At 32.8% G+C, this 17,909-nt stretch overlaps 2 protein-coding genes across 3 annotated transcripts in view; one reads left to right on the top strand and one right to left on the bottom strand.

Moving 5' to 3' along the window:
- The window catches only part of LOC115878728 (junctophilin-1), a 76,510-nt gene that overhangs the window by 42,583 nt on the left and 16,018 nt on the right, over positions 1–17,909 (top strand). For both annotated transcript variants that reach the window (XM_030895312.1, XM_030895311.1), the window contains exons 5-8: positions 1,146–1,313; positions 2,371–2,702; positions 5,375–5,729; positions 8,082–8,521. In XM_030895312.1, coding sequence (XP_030751172.1) covers positions 1,146–1,313; positions 2,371–2,702; positions 5,375–5,729; positions 8,082–8,521 — 1,295 coding nt within the window. The remainder of the gene's footprint in view (positions 1–1,145; positions 1,314–2,370; positions 2,703–5,374; positions 5,730–8,081; positions 8,522–17,909) is intronic.
- Positions 12,263–16,682, bottom strand: LOC115878732 (perlucin-like). The gene is made up of 3 exons (XM_030895316.1): positions 16,335–16,682; positions 13,150–13,387; positions 12,263–12,367 (listed from the first exon to the last, which is right to left on the bottom strand). Exons 1-3 carry the CDS (start codon positions 16,549–16,551, stop codon positions 12,310–12,312), a joined length of 513 nt encoding a protein of 170 aa, XP_030751176.1. The 5' UTR covers positions 16,552–16,682; the 3' UTR covers positions 12,263–12,309.

Raw genomic sequence — 17,909 nt, 5'->3', positions numbered from 1 at the left:
GCTACCTAAATTAGAATTTACCCGGTATAACCTAATATGTAGTTAAAGTAACCATTGTACTTTAAATCAAACTAAAACTTGATCCAAAAAGTTATACACAGTGTGGGACAAAATTAATATTGAATATTGGTCACCTTCAAAAGCACGTTACTCTTTTATTTTAAATGGAACACCCAGTATATTATTCCGATATTCAGTGGAGAATTCATGTCTCTTCAAAATACTATTAAGGTTGCCTACCCCTCAACAAAGATTTTCCTAGATATTTTCATTTACACGATTTGATCTGAGTAGATCTTGATTATTTCATAAAATTTAGGTGGCTGTGATGTGGCTGTGATATGTCTGACGTTACTTCAACATAGCTGTCTCATTAGTCCAACTTTAACAACTGGTTATCATTTTGTGTCAGTTAAAACACACAAAAAAAATTTTCAGAAATTTGCCGAAAATGCAAACTTATCCTACATCAGAAAGAATTGATATGATTCTATTAGTTGGTGAATGCAGTGTGCATTCACCAATTAATAAAATAGTTAAATGCTCCTGATTTTATCTAGTCTGGTTTTTTTATGGAGATATGTTAAAGACAGTGTTTACAAAAGTCGACCAACTATTGTCAACAACATGAGAGGAATTATTGTAGCTGCTTTTCGACGTAGAACTCCACATATGCCTTTTAAAATGAAAAGATCCTTCTAAAAAGACAATCATTTTATGCAGTTAACAGGAAAGGAAGTATTTTGAGCATTTTATTTCATCTAGCTAACCATGAATGCTGGCAAATCTTAGATTTGTGAAAATCCCCCTTTCTTAAATAATCTTTACATTCTTTGATTCGAACACATTTTTTTACTATGATTTTGTGAATGTAAATTGTATTTTCTAGACGTTAGGTTTTTTCCTAATTCGAACAAGTTTTAAGCAAAATGCATTTCTGGGATCCTAACCGTAGGTACTATAACGTAGTAGTTTAAACAGCGCAACAATCAAATATCATTTGACAATAAAATCATAGGTTGACAACTTAAAATATGTTGACATTTGACTGGTGTTACCTGTTCAGTTTTAATTTAAAAGTAGATAGTGTATCTTAAATGAATAATTTATTAAGTAAAAATATTGTAATAAAGTTTTATTTTTAGGGTATTCTAAAAAAGGGAGCAAGTACGGGCGAACTGGACAGACGGACAGGATCGGGCAGCATAAAAAGTACCGCTTCGTCAGCATCGTACATCAGTACTGATTCGGCTGGCTCAGCAATGACCAACGCTTCAATGCCTTCAGATTCCAATGCTAGCTTTGTGATCGATGTAAGTAAATATTTTGCCTACTATATTTAAACTATTACTTAATAATAATATGATATAAATAAATATTATAAACGCGAAAGTTTGTATACAGGGTACATCTCAAAAGTGGCTCACCCCTATAACTTTTTTATTTTTCAAATAAAAAACGAGATTTGGTATGTTAGTATATGACATAAATTAGGAGTGATTGACGTATTCAATTCTTTTCGGCCACTTCCTATTTCATCGGAAATGACTACAACTTTTGATTTTTAAATTACACCTTCGGTATTTTTTTGCTTCATTCGATAGAAAATGACATTCTGAATAAAATGACATATCATTGTTAATATCGAAAAAATTATATTGTTATATCGAAAGAAATGATAGGTATATGATAATTTTTTAATCGCTCAATTCCATGACAGCTACCGCCATTATTGAATGACATTTGAACAATTTAATTTTTGAAATAGATAGCCACATGTCTTCTCTTTATGGCACAGTGGCTGTGGTAATCACTAAATTTGACTTTTAGACTATACAATTTTTTTTGACAGGTACTTTTTTCGTTCAAAAATTTTAAATATTTTTTTTTCTCAAAAACGGTTAATGTTAGGTATAGAGAGTTTAACGTCAATATTCATAGAATGTTAAAGAGAATTTAAGTATGTAATAAAAAATAGACCCATTTAAAATAAGAAGGTTGCTGTCAACTTCCGATATTTAAATAAATAAATAAATAAATGCCTTTATTGTCAAAAAATTTTTCAATTTGTAGACAAAGCTAAACTAACAAACAAAGTAAAAAACAAGGTACACAAACAAACAAACAAAAGATAATACAAAACATTATACAAATAATATTGTCAGTCTTATTGTTAAAATAAACATTTATAAATGTTTACAATGTCAAAGAGCAAAAAAATAAAAATAATATTCAAAAATATTTAGCTAGTTTATAAAATATATTATTTAATTATATTTCCGGAAGCCTGGGACACCCTGTATAACCCGGTATCGGTATACGACTACTCTATTTTTTATACGCATCTGTATGCATCTAATCCCGTTCCAGGACGAACAAATGGACCCCAGCGTGACCGAGACCTACATGGGCGAGTGGAAGAACGACAAACGGTCGGGGTACGGCATCAGCGAGCGCTCGGACGGGCTGCGGTACGAGGGCGAGTGGTACGCCAACAAGAAGTACGGCTACGGCGTCACCACGTTCAGCAACGGCGAGAAGGAGGAGGGCAAGTACAAGAACAATGTGCTCATCACGAGTCAGAAGAAGAAACTCTTTTTGATGCGCAGCGCGAAATTTAGGGAGCGAATCGACGCGGCGGTCAACGCTGCGCAGAGGGCGTCCAAGATCGCGCTGCAGAAGGCGGATATCGCCATTAATAGGTAATCACTTACTACTTCGAGGTCTTGATTTGATTCACCCTGTATATCCCATCCGATATAGCCATAGATAAATGCAACAAGTTTAGATTGGAAAGCCCGTAAAAATTTTAGGTCGCGAAATTATTTTGGGTCGCAACCGTTATACGCGATCTGGCGCTGCTATAGCGGTTGCTAAGAACAACAACAAACAAAAACAGAAATAATTTTCTCTTGTCAAAGTCAGAATCTTCAAAAATCATAATAATCTTTCAAAATCCAAACCGCTCTCATTAAAGAAATTCCGAAAAGTGTTTATAGCGTCCATTTTCAAAGTAATAATTGCTATCTTGTGAGTTTAATTCAAGTTTTATTTACTCCAACCGGTGATAATTGTGAAAAAGTGCCATTTGATTAAAAACTTAAAAAGCTGTGCTATGAACTGTGAACTGCAAAAACCATCGTGGATCGTGGCATAACGTCGGTTTCCAATGTTTCATAGGTATTTCATACATGCGTCCATATATAAAATAAAGTTTCTTGTATGCAACACACTGTCTTTTATTTATAAAATTAAATGAAAATAATAATAAATTTGAATAAACAATATTTGGCGATATAATTCCGGAAAAAGCCGAACCGCTCCGAAATTTTCAAAAGTTTTGGGTCGCGACCGTTGCAAGGATAGCGCTAAATAGTGTTTACATTGTCCTTATGGGCACTTTCCAATCTAAACTTGTTTCATTTATCTATGGATATAGCCTAATTTTATATAATAATACATACTAAAATATCCTATACAAGGTGTCAAAAAATAGTGTATCTAAGGTGGATGATTCTGCAGATAAAAACAATTCCAAAAGTTCCTATCAACATATGCCCTAAAATGCTTTCCAAATAAGTTACAGCCCTCGAAAGGTTAAATAAAAATAATACCGGGTGCATCTCTTAACTGTTTTATTTTTTCCCATAAAAAAACGAAATTTGGTATGTTTAGTATACGACATAAAACAAGATTGATTGGCGTATTCGATTGTTTCTGGTCACTTCCTGTTTCACCGGAAATGACAACAACTTTTGATTTTTAAAGGGCACTCTCGGTATTTTTTTACTTTATTCGATAGAAAATAACAATCTGAATAGAATGACAGATATGTGTCAACTTTTGACAATTTCGCTTTAAAAAAATCGTATTTTAAATTTCAATCTAGAGTTCCATGACTGTGTTAAAAACGCTAACTTTTAATGAAGGAGCCTTGGAAAAATAGATTTGTCTAATGTTTTTCGTGTCTTGTCCTGGTCGGTTTAAAGATGCCCAAATCGTATTTTTAATCATATCTCAATGTTTTCAAATAGAACGAGGGTGGCTTATTAGCATATTTGGAAAAAAAATTATGAATAATTTGGTACCACATACTTGGTATTTCCTAAAATACTTATTTATTTTTTATAGATATAATACCGCAAAACTGTAATACAGGTAATACAATAAATCTTAAGATAATTAACCACTCTAGTATAATCATTACTTTTTGACTTCCCCCTATAGACCTAAGCATGAACATGGCGGCCATGAGGATCTTCATTTCTGCGCATCTTGAAGCTCATTCTCCTATCATGTCTGGTCCAGCCCAACTAAACACAATATTTTTTTGCAAAGCATTATCTTGAGATGTTTAAACTAATTGGATACTTTATATACATATCCATCTTTAGTTTATATTAATGTTTAATAAATAAATTATTATAAATACTAATATTGATATTTAATACATATTCATATTTTGTAAACATATAAAAAGCTGTAAGTTGCTATATCGGAAATCATTAAAAGGAGTGGTATTCTTTTCTGTTTTTTTATACAGGGTGGTTACAGGTGGAACTGTATTCCGGAAACTTGGGCGGCATATTCTGCAGATAAAAATAAGTCAAAAACTTCTTTCGTTAATATTTGGGTGAAAATTGGTGTCTGGGAGTTTTTTGACATGAGAAATTTGATTTTGATGTCAATATGACCTCTTACTTGTAGAAGGCACCACCTACATATTTTTAACTGGTTTGAACTTTTCGTCCGTACCTGTATAAAACTACTGAGTACAAAATATACATATACGACGTTTTTTACGTAAAAAAGGTAAAAATCGCTACGAGTAATGGTTCTCGAGAAATTTGGAATCGAAATTATCAATAGTCATCATTGACATAAATTACAAAAAATAATTTTTTACGTAAAAAATTACGGGAATGTATATTTTTTCAGTCAGTAATTTTATACGGATACGGACGAAAAGTTATTACTCTTCAAAGCAATTAAAACACACGTAGGTGGTGCCCTCTAAAAATAAGAGTCATATTGACATCAAAATGAGATTTCTCGTGTTAAAAAACTCCCAGACACTAATTTTCATCCAAATATTGACGTTACTTGAGAAATTATTTGGAAAAATCCGAAATAAAAATGAAACTTCTACACCCTGTATCTCCGAAACTAAGCATTTTAGGTCATACATTTATACGAAGTTTTTTACTTATTTTTATCTGCAGAATATGCTGTCAAAGTTTCCGGAATATAGTTCGGACCACCCAGTACAACCTATTGTACTGAGAGATCGACTTTACTCTTCGTACCTACGAAAACCGGAACCCAAAGCCAGACTTTGACCACTCTGTATATTATTATATATTTTTTTTTCCAGGACAGCATTCGCTCGTGGCAAGGCCGAACAAGCAGACATCGCAGCAGCCCAAGCACGGGAAGACTCCGAAGTAGCCGAAACGGTAGCCAAGCAGTACGCTCCCGATTTCAAGCAGCCCGGTCTGGAGAAACTGAAAGCCCGCCAGATGAAGTACCGGGAACAGAACAGGAACTTGGACACCTCGATCGAACAAAAAGACATTCTCACGCCCAACCAGATACCCAACAAGATCACCAACCAAATGCCTAACCAGATCGGGAACCAGATAGGGAACAAAATCAACAATCCGATGAATCCGATGATGAACCAGATGCCTAATGCCGTACCACCTCAGTCGAATATGTACCAGCAACAGGTACGACCTCGGAGAAATAAATTAAATAGACAAATTTACTGGACGTTTTTAAACGGAAACACCCTTTTCTATAGGAGATAGACGAAAACTAATATCGGTGTCTGGAGCTCAATTTTTATCAAAAACATGATAGTGAAAACCGTATATCAATATCTGTTATCGTTTCGGGGTTACGGGAGTTACGTTTTTGCTATGGAAAATTTTGTATTTTTATGAAAACATTTCCAAAGCAACTTTTTACGTAGAATCACGTCAATGGTTTAGTATATATATATATATTTTTTTAAATTAATAATTTAAGAGTTATCAACAAAGAAATTGATTTTTTATTCGGACACCTTGTATATTTAGTTAAAAACTCCTTGTATATTTTTAACTAGTGTGTACTCGCGACTTCGTTCGGGTCGAATTAATCATTTGTAATGATGATGATAAAGCAAAGCAAGAATTTCCATTAACATACAAACTGGATAAAATTTTCTAACATTTATGTCAGCATGAGAAAAAACAATATGGCGATATTATTATATAACTTGGTAATATTTGAGGGATAGTTTCATCTCGTTAGAATTTGACTTTCGAAAAATCCGTTTGCCAAAAAAATAAGCTTTTTACGTCAAGCAGTTTAAGCAGAATCGAGGTTAATCAATTAGCCAACTTTTTGGAACACCCTGTATGGTTTTTTAAAAAATTTCAAAATATGTAAAAAAACAAAATGAATTATGCGTGTCCAAGCGTTTTCCCGAAAGACTAACCGTTTTTTATATAACAAATATTGTATATGTTTCACCCTCTTGGAATTTGAGATTCGAGAAACCCCTCCTTATCGAACCTCTACACCCCACAGTCAATCCGTTTGCCAAAAATCAGCTTTAAACGTCAAGCAGTTTAAGCAGAATCGTAATTACTCAATGGTCATATTTTATGAAACACCCTGTATAAATTTTTAAAAAATCTTAAAATATGTAAAAAAACAAAATAAAATATACGTGTTTAAGCGTTTTTTCGGAAACTTGGCCGTTTTTTAAATAAAAAATATTGTAATATTTGAGGGGTGGTTTCACCCCCTTGGAACTGGAATTTCGAAAAATCCCTTCTTATCGAACCTCTACACCCTAGAATCAACCTGTATGCCAAAATTGAGCTTCTTACGTTGAGTGGTCTGAGCAGGATTGTGATTAATCAGTGAATCACTTAAGGATTTTATATATTAGTATAGATTAACTGAAAAGAACTTAAAATTACCTTTCCAAAAATATAGCACACTTGATATTTTGTTATAGCCTCCTTCAAAATACAGAATTTTTAAAAGTTCGCCACTTTTGACTAGCAGGCTTTGGACCCCTTATTGATGATCTGTCCCTAATGAAACTCGTAAACATATTCTTCCAGCAAGACGAGGCACCACCTCAAAGCGCTGAAGTTATCAGCTAACGTTTGCAGAGAATTTCGAGAATAATAAAATTGAATAGCTAACCAAAATCCCAGCCGTTGGTCGTCGATGCCGCCGGACTTGGTGCCTATGGATTTTTATTTTTGCGGAAGAATAAAGGTTCTTATTTTTAAATTGTCTGTATAATCTAGACAAGAATTAGAAGTAGGTACTTAGCGCTTGTGTGAGAGTATCTTTCACCCCCACTAAGCTAGTGAATTCCGCGAGAAATGTTCAAAAACGGTCCCGTCTGTCCATAACAGTCGGTCGACATGTCTAACATCTTTAGTAAAATCTCATGTTTTGGTTTGCTATTCATTTTTATTGAGATATAGTTTAAATGTGTTGATGTTGTTAGATATGGTTTAAATTGTTATAAAATTCTGCATCTCTCATTCGAAATATTATTTTCGTTTTAATTGTTGCTCACAGCTAGAATTTTTTTTTGCATCACAGCCGGCCCTGTTCAAAGCCTACTTATTCAAAGTGGGCGAATTTTTAAAAACTCTATATTTCGAAGAAGAATCGAGCAAAATATCAAAGTATGCTATATGTTTGGAAAAGTAATTTTAAATTATTTTCAATGAATTAAAAATATACAGTGTCCCATATAAAAAATAAAATTTTCTGTTGAAAAGCCTTAGATTATTAAGGTGCTTTGGAAATGTTTTCATAAAAATACAAAATTTTCCATAGCAAAAAAGCTACAGCAGTTTGTTAAAAATGCACATTTTTGAAAAACACCCCGTAACTCCGAAACGGTAACAGATATTGATATGCGGTTTTCACCATCATATTTTTGATAAAAATTGGGCTTCAGAGACCGATATTAGTTTTCGTCTATCTCCTATAGAAAAGGGAGCTATTTAAAAGCCTCCAATTTGGCCCAGCCTGTACAACAAAATTTTTCAAACTTTCAGAACCAACAACCGAACCTGTACCAACAACAGAACCAGTATCAAGGTCCCAACAAGCCATTGCAACAACAGCAACAATATCAACAGCAACAGCAACCGCTGACAAACAACCCCGGCCACTCGAACAACCCTACGACGCTACAGAACAACATGTACAACAACCCTGCCGGTGTCCAAAACGAGTTCGGTGTGTCTTCGTTGCATAATAATGAAAAACTGCACAACAATGAGTTCACGACGGTCGGGTTCAACGATAGTGGGGGAGGTGCGGGTAGAAAGAGCATCGGAGGGGAAGACAGTGCGATGATGGCCAATTCGGTGAGGAGGATGTCAAGGAGGGTGTCGGGGGACCGGCCGTACTTGGGCAGTATAGGGCAGCAGTCGTCCATCGACCATTTCGACCACTACAAAAGACCACCCAGTAGAGATTCTAGCGTAGATAGGTGAGTAAAAGAGATCACTTTACGTACATTAGTTCCTTCATTCATGGCGCACATTCCCGGAATCACACCTCTGTACCAGAATAATATTTCTATTAGGGATGTTTGATTTAAATCGATTCTTCAGAAAATCGTTTTTTTGACATGCGATTCCCGATTTTTTGAATCGATTTTTTATAGAATCGATTCTTTTAGATCGAGATCGAATCGTAATGCAACTCGAATTTTATCCTCAATCTCAGAAGATATCATTAATTACGTAATAAATAGTTATTTTTTATACAAGACGATAAAATGGTATTTTATCGTCGACCGAAAATAATGCAATTTTATCGTTTTGTATAAAACAATATTCTTTTCTATGGCGAGTTACGTTTTAAAAAATATTCAGAAATTATTATTTTAAGGAATTTATTACGAGTAGAAAAAATATTGTGCTGGGTTGGCGTTGGTTTCTATGTAATTTGATAAATAAATAAAGCTGTCTCTTTAATTGTCAGTTTTGAGTCAATATTTTTTAATTCTCTTTCGTGTCGATTGCTGATTGAATTGGAGCCAGAAATGGCTCAAAACGAAATAAGTAAATTACCAACAGATATTCAGGCTGAGGCGACAAACGCCATATCCAAACTACTTTCATTTAAATCCCGAATAACCTATGGAAAGGGATACAAAAATGTTCAAAAATGGAAGCAATTAAAAAACGTGCGAGAAGAATTAAAGTTTTTAACCTATCCTCGCTGTTAAAGTATCATTTAATCTACCCATAGACAAACAAATAAAAAGGGACTTAAATGGCAAAGAGCGGGACAACGTTCCCGTAGCGCAACTCAGAACCAGGGTTCGGAAAACTACATGTTACTTTTAAAAACTACATAAACTACATTACATGTAGTTAATGTAGTTTATGTAGAGGGTGTAGTTTATGTAACCTATGTATGTAACTTTCAAATATCAAAGGTTTGAGGTGAGATTATAATAAGTTGAAGCTTTAGAAAACACAATGTATTTAAGAAAACAGAAGAAATATGGCTTTAAATATAATATTCACACATCATATTATTTAAACCCCTCATACAAAGCAAAATTATTCATAATATTAATACATAGTTTATTAACGTAGTTTTCATGTAGTTAATGAACGGGAAATGACGTAGTTTTTGAAGAAAAACTACACGTAGTTAATCAGGTAAATTACGTCTTAATTAACTACTTCCGAATTCTGCTCAGAACGCAAAATTTCATTCTATTTATGTTGATCTGCGCATTGCGTCTATTAGACCCACTATCTCATTCTAATATAACAAGAGAGAAAGAAGCAGCCATATAAAACGTAATTTCTAAATAGAAATTAGAACAATCGCCTTTCGTCTTCCTTTCTTTTTCGTCATCATGACAACCAAGATGACAACATCATGACAATTCGTCATAATTGTTAATTTTTCTTTTGGTGATTTACCTTTTTTTTCTAAACTCTCCATTTTATTGACTTATGAATATGGATAGGGAACAAATTCCTTTGTTCCACATAGGTATTTATATTTTGTTACTTATAATTTTCGGTTATACTATTTGTTATTTTATTTGCTACAGGAGCCAGTATCATCTATTTTTTATATGTATTGGTGCCCCCTTTTTCTGATAGATATGTTAAAGACACCCGGTAAAATAAAAGTAAGTAGTTATATTTATCATCTTATTAAGAAAAAAGTAGAAGTAGTAGTGTCAAAAATATTTTGAACCTCTCTTAACATAAATTAATACAATTAATTTTTTTCATTTTTTGGGTAGCTAGTTTATAACTGGTTTATAGTAACCAGAAACTTTATTAATATACCTATTTTACTTTTGTTTTAGGATTAAAACTGGACTTGAAAATGGTTCAGGATCATGATTCTCGTAAAGTCTTCTTTGCTTGGATATTCACTTTGTTATTGCAATTAGGCAGTTTTTTCGAAAATGAGGTTTTTAATGCCCTTTAAAAAAATTGGCCGATCGTTTCCTGCAACAGTCAGTTCTTCTGCATTTAAAATTGGTAGGTGGATGGAATAAACACTGTTATTTTTTGTTATTATATTATAAAAAGTTTATTTATTTTTATGTATAAATAAATATGTTTATAAACAGTACAATTTTTGCTTTTTTTATAATTTCCCTTATAATAGTAGTATTCTTTCGTTCTGAAAGAAACTGCAAATTTTGACTTAAACTAATTTATTCCCTACACCACGTTCCCTTTACCTGGTATAGGGAATAAATCAGTTTAAGTGAAAATTTTCAGTTTCAGAATGAAAGAATACTACTAATAATAGCTAATTTAAATTTTCCGCCAGCCAGAATGTGCGATAATGTCTTACGATACGTTTTATACCTATCTCTTTCTTTTTCATATATAGCACACATAATAAAGAAAGATAGCAATAAAGACGTACGTCCTGCCATGGTCCTGCTAATTGGTTTCAAAACTGTTATTTGAGTTGCGCTATGGGAACGCGGTCCCACTCTTTACCATGAGATTTGTCAGTCTCTTTTTATTTGTTTGTCTATGAATCTACCCTTGCGGTTAAAGTACTACCGTATGATGGAAAAAAACGGCGTCCAGTTGGCTGGGAAATGAACATCAATGACATTTCCCATATAAATTTACATATAAAATGACAGCGATCTTCATTCCATAGCCATCGCTGACGCCGTTTTTTCTCGATCATACGGTATTTTATCTACTATTTTTCATAGATATAAGGCAATTTTAACAGTTGCTATGGAAAACAAAATAATAATTCTATTATAATTGTTTCGTTTAAAGAAAATCGTTACCATGACAAATATTCAAACTTTATAAGTATCAGTTAGAGTTTACGTGCTGATTAGCTAAAATTGCCATGGTAACGAAATTCTTGAAATGAAACTATTATATAATAATAGAATTATTAATTTTTAAAAAGCTCTTTTATTAGTCTTGTTTTTTAAATAATATACATAGGGTTGAATTTAAAATAACAAAGATTTAAGCAATTTTATAACAAACGGAAATAAATAATATTTTTGTTCTCCCTGTGTAATGTACAATCATATTATTTAGACAGATCGATTATATCTACAGTATGATCGAATAAAAACGGCGTCAACGATGGCTATGAAATGAAGATCGCTGTCATTTTATATGTAAAATTATATGGGAAATGTCATGGATCGTCATGTCCAAGCCAACTGGACGCCGTTTTTTTTTTCGATCACACGGTACTTTCGCTAACTTACAACCCAAATTTCAACTTTAGAAATGTTTAATTCATGATTTTACCAATGTTTATTCACGATCATGTTTTTGTCAATTTTACACAAGTTTTATTTTTTATCTCAAAAACTATTCGAGATAGGTAGAGGTTAGTACAACAGGAAAATTATAAGATATGAAAGTAGTTTAAAATAAGAAAGATGCTACCACTTTTCAAGTAATGCGGCAACATTGTAATGCTGAAAATATTTTATAAAGATGGAGCAGGTGCCTTTATGTAAAAATTGAAATTTTCAAAAAAATTCTATTACCGATTCTCCATAAACGTCTAACGTGCCATCGCCGTAAATCACCCTATATAAACAAAGGTATTATGCTGTTAAGATCTAAGAAAATAATTTTCAGATCTGTGATTGTGAAACTTTCTTTCTTTTTAATTTTGGAATTTATTAAACCTTTAACATTACCTTTAATATTAGTTACATCACTTTAATTATTTAAAATAAAAGTTTACTTTTAAAAACTATTTATTACTACTTTTTTTATTGTTTACAATTTATTTTCTGTACAACTCTGGCAATACTTCAGAACCATAATTGCAAGTTTGGCAAATCCTAAAAATGAAACAAAAAAGTAAGTAATAGGCATGTTTCAAATGAAAATAGAAGATGAAAATAAAAAGATGCGAAGTGCATGCAAGTGTTTGTGAGTAGATAATACTATACAGGGTGGGTCATAAATAAGTGTAAATACTTTCTGGGCTGGTAGATCTCGATAAAAGAGAGATATTTTCTCTGAGAGATTTTTTCAGTGCTTTCTTTCGTGCAAATTTAATCTACTACCCGTGTTACCATAATATTAAGATAGCATTTTTTTAACTAAAAATAAAAAAAATTTAAAAATACCAAATTTTTGTATTTTTTTCGCGAAAAACCCTCATAGGCGTGTTTCTGGGGTTAAAATATACCACTCTAAAAGTAATTGCCTTTATTTAAGACTCACCCTCTATATAAAGAGATTTTTCGCACCACATATAAAATACATAACAGCGCTTTCAGATGGAGCGGACCGTCCGCGACTTCGAGCAAGTACCATGAGTTTATATGTCGGACGAAATCATCCGGACGGAGCATACGCGACCCATGTGAAATTGTTCATATAAACTCATGGTACTTGCTCGAAGTCGCGGACGCTCCGCTCCATCTGAAAGCGCTGTAAAACTATTATTAACAACAACAAAAATATTGTTATGTTTGCCGTTAAAGTGGGAACCAACACCTACTTCCACGACCAGGTTTTCGGCCTACCCTTCATTAGGTGGGCTGTCCAGAGCTGGTTCTCACCGTTCAAACACAACAATTTGTGTGTTACACACACTTTACATATTCATACATACGGCGGCATTGGTTTCTGACATATATATTTGAAATGTAAATTGCAAGGAACATCGTTCCAACCAAAATTTCCGTTGTCATTTTTGAAGATATCCAAACAGTCTTCAGTCCCATTATAATTAGTTGGTTCACCAGGCCAATATTTGTCGTACGTGACCCTTACACCTGAGTCCATCCAGTAGAAGAAGGGTTTATTTTTTAATTTTATACCAAATATCCAATAAGCATTTTGCCAGCCGGCTAAAAGATATATAACTCTTATTATATTCGCTAACTGACTAATCAGTACAGGGTGGGTCAAATTCGACGCGTTTAAATGAAAACACCTTTTTCTATAGGAGATAGACGAAAACTAATATGGGTGTCTGGAGCTCAATTTTCATCAAAAACATGATTGTGAAAACCGCACATCAATATCTGTTACCGTTTCGGAGTTACGGGGTGTTTTTCAAAAATGTGCATTTTAACAAATCGCTGTAACTTTTTTACTATGGAAAATTTTGTATTTCTATGAAAACATTTCCAAAGCACCTTTTTACGTAGAATTTAATGGTTTAAGTGTATTTTTTTTTAAATTAATAATTTAAGAGTTATCAACAGAAAAATTGATTTTTATTTGGGACACCCTCTATATTTTTAATTAACTGAAAAGAATTTAAAATTACCTTTCCAAAAATATTGCACACTTGATATTTTGTTATAATCCCCTTCGAAATACAGAATTTTTAAAAGTTCGCCACTTCTAACTACGAGTAGTAGACTTTGGACCCCTTATTGATGATATGCCCTTAATGGAACTCGAAAACATATTTTTCTATCAAGACGACGCACCACCTCTGAACGCTGAAGTTATCAGCAAATTTTTATACCAATTTCAAAAATAATTGAATAGCTAACCAAGATCCCAGCCGTTGGCCGTCGAGGCCGCCTGACTATCTGCCCATGGATCTAATTCTATGGATATATTTGCGGAAGAATAAAGGTTCCTTATTCTTCCGTATAATCTAGACAATAATTAGAAATATTTAGCAGTTATGACAGGGTATCTTTCACCCCCACTGAGTTAATGAATTCCGCGAGAAATATTCAAAAACTGCCCTGTCTGTCCATAACAGAAGACGGTCGATATGTCGAACACTTGTGTAGCAAAATCTCATGTCTTGGTTTGATATAGTTTAAATGTGTTGATGTTGATTAAATATATTTTAAATTGTTATAATATTCTGCATCTCTCATAGCAAATATTATTTTCGTTTTAATTGATGCTCATAGCTAGAATTTTTTTGCATTACAGCCGGTGCCCTTCAAAGCCTACTTATTTAAAGCGGGCGAATTTTTATATACTCTATATCTCGAAGATGAATTGAGCAAAATATCAAGTGTGTTATATTTTTGGAAAGGTAATTTTAAATTCTTTTCAATAAATTAAAAATATACAGGGTGTCCTATATAAAAAAATCAAATTTTCTGTTGATAATTCTTAAATTATTAATTTAAAAAAAAATATACTTAAACCATTAAATTCTACGTAAAAAGGTGCTTTGGAAATGTTTTCATAAAAATACAAAATTTTCCATAGCAAAAAAGTTACAGCGATTTGTTAAAAATGCATATTTTTGATAAACACCCCGTAACTCCGAAACGGTAACATATCGATATGCGGTTTTCACCATCATGTTTTTGACAAAAATTGAGCTCCAGACACCAATATTAGTTTTTGTCTATCTCCTATAGAAAAGGGTGTTTCCATTTAAAAGCGTCGAATTTGACCCACCCTGTACATAACTAAAGATCAAAAAGTCTGTTCATGGAACAAAAATTACTATTGAGGAACTAAAGATAAAAAATTAATGATTAAATTTTTTTATGGCCTAGTATACAGGGTGTTTCAAAAAACATGTGCTATCTCCCGTGGGGAGATGCCTCACGTAAAAATAAGATTTATTTTTCATATCAACATATGTCGAATTCTGCTTTGTTTCCTAGCTACAAGGTGTTAAAGTCTGAATAATCTTTCGATTTATTATACTTTTCTCCCAAGTACTTTTAGCGTTTCGAATGAAATTTTGAGGGGAAAAGTTATTATAAATGCGACATATTTTAAGGCTAAAAAAGTGTCGCCATATTCACCAGTGACGTGCATATGGGTTATCCCAGGAATATTTTTCTAAAAAAAGCATGTACTCCACTGACTTTTTTTCTCTTTTTAGCTAAATAGTGTCAGCAGTTTAATGCTGATTAAAAGTTGTCTCTTGATATTTTGTGGATTTCGACCTGCTTGATGAGATAAACGCAATTTTATTAATTTGCCTTGATTCAAGTCTAACAGCAACCTCTAAAAAAAATTAATATCATTAACTTGTGAAAGTTTTAAATAAGTACTCATTGATTCCTCATGAAAAATATGAAAAAAAGTTCCTATAAACATGGCCATGGAAATGTATAGTTTTAGAGTTACAGGATGTTAAAATTTTAAAATTAGGTTTTTTGTAATTATCTTAAATACCATTATTTTTTTATTTGACATTGCTGTATGTTGGATTAATAGTAATAATAACTAATAGTAATGATATTTAATAATAAATTAGGTAAAATATATCATTTATTAATTTCATTTTTATTTTAATTTTATTAATTGTGATTAAAAAAATTGTATTCGACAAAATATCAAGAGATAACTTTTAATTGACATTAAACGGCCTACACAATTTTGATATCAAAAGAAAAAAGTCAGTGGCGGACATGTTTTTTTTTCGAAAAATATTCCAGTGACAACCCATATGCACCTCCCGGATGAATTTATCGACTCGTTTTTAGCATTAAAATATGCAGCACTTATAGTAATTTTTACCCTCAAAATTTCATTCAAATCACTAAAAGTACTTGGAAGAACCTCAAAATTTTTACCCTCAAAATTTCATTCAAATCACTAAAAGTACTTGGAAGAAAAAGAATCGGACCTATGTTGATATGAATAAATAAATCTGTAACACCCTGTAGTGAGGAATCTTCCACCTATGTTGATGAGAAAACATGTTTTTTTTACGTGAGGAATCTTCCCACGAGAGATGGCACATGTTTTTGGTTTGGAAAATGGTTGGTTGAAACACCCTGTATATCAGTACCACAGTTTAAAGAATATAATATACTTATATTCTTTAAACTGTGATCGTACCTTAGATCGTACCTTTTGCGCCGGCACGCTCTAATGCGCTTTCGAGCTGTATCTCTTCCTCCTCTGTATGAACTTCCGCTGGTTCCAATTTGTTTTGTTTACAATTTATATAAGCGTCGAAAAAACCTAAACTTTCCGGAAAAACTACATATTCCTTTACAGGCATTATACAGGCACAAACATAATAAGAGTATAAAAGAATCAATATAGCTTTAAATAGGTAGCTCATACTAATACAACAAGAATTATATACTTGGATGCAGTTTAACTTTATATAAATTTAGACAACAGAAACAGAAAATATATACACAAATCTTATCACAAGGGCACAGGTTACTCATACAGCTAATTTACATGTTATACTCGCTTATCTTATGCAAGTGCGATTTCAATACGAGAAACACATCAGAATCAAAGTCAGAACCGTATTTTAAATTTTGCATATTTGGAATAAAGTCACAGCCTATTTAGTAATTATCTTTTTTATAGTAAAAATATTGTATATAATTATGTTATCGATGCCTATGATTCTTTTGATGGGCAGTCATGTCACACCGTGCCTGTACCCCGTGTCTGCGAGTAGCGGAGTCGTAGGCTTTGGAGACAGTTGAATGACGGGGGTTGTTGATTTTGAGCGTCGGAAAATAGTTGTTAAATTAATGGAGAATTATATTTGAAATATCACAATTTCTGTTAAATATATCAATCTTCCGATTACATCAGAAGTGGGATGAGTTTAATCCAGCGTTCTTAGGCCGCAAAAGCGTATTTCTGACTTATTGACAACTATTGACTTGACTTTGAACTTTGACACTAATGTTTCGTAAATGCGTTGGTTTCGAAGATCGATTCGGTGATTCGGTCGTCTAAGATAAGGACACCCGTCGATATAACCCTTCGAATTGTGTTGTAATAAATTATTTGAATGTTAAGATAGTTGTGTAAAAATTTTTAGAACATGAGAACGATGCGTTTATTAAAGTACACAGAGCTAATATTTAATAAAAGCCTAATTTCTTTTAATTAAAAATAAATGCAAATGTCCAGATGGGTAAAATTATAGACGCCAGAATACTATTATACCCTGTTGGCAAGCGAAACCTTGGGTCGGCGTTTACATGTATAGGAGTGAATCGCTGTGGCAATCTCGTAAGTCGGAGAGCTAGAATACGAAGTATTTATTACATAACCACTTAATCTGACGCTAGATTCCATGCGCTTGGGAAAATACTTGCCTTCTGTCTTTATTTAGTACATCTTATTTTGCTAAGCGTGTTGACCGTACTCTTCGTACACACGAAAATCGGCACCCAAGACCAGAAATGCCAGCCCTAGTATATAGTAGTTTTCACAACACGCTGTAGTATATCTTAAAAACAAACTACTACTGTATGGGCGTAAGCTGTGACCAGGGTATAATAAAAATACATTTATACCTTAGATTTATACATCTACAGATAAATTTATTATTAGTAAAGTAACATAGGTTAGTAACAACCAACTATGCAGTAAATCAGTTGCGATTCAGCAATAAGTGCACACGTGAATCCCCAAATTTAAGGACTTATCTTAAGAAATAAACTAATT

The sequence above is a fragment of the Sitophilus oryzae genome, unplaced genomic scaffold, assembly GCF_002938485.1.
Source record: "Sitophilus oryzae breed Bouriz unplaced genomic scaffold, Soryzae_2.0 scaffold_1521_pilon_pilon, whole genome shotgun sequence".
Lineage (NCBI taxonomy): Eukaryota > Metazoa > Arthropoda > Insecta > Coleoptera > Curculionidae > Sitophilus > Sitophilus oryzae.
Note: the sequence above shows the minus strand (reverse complement) of the source record. Positions and strands in the feature narration are given on the sequence as shown.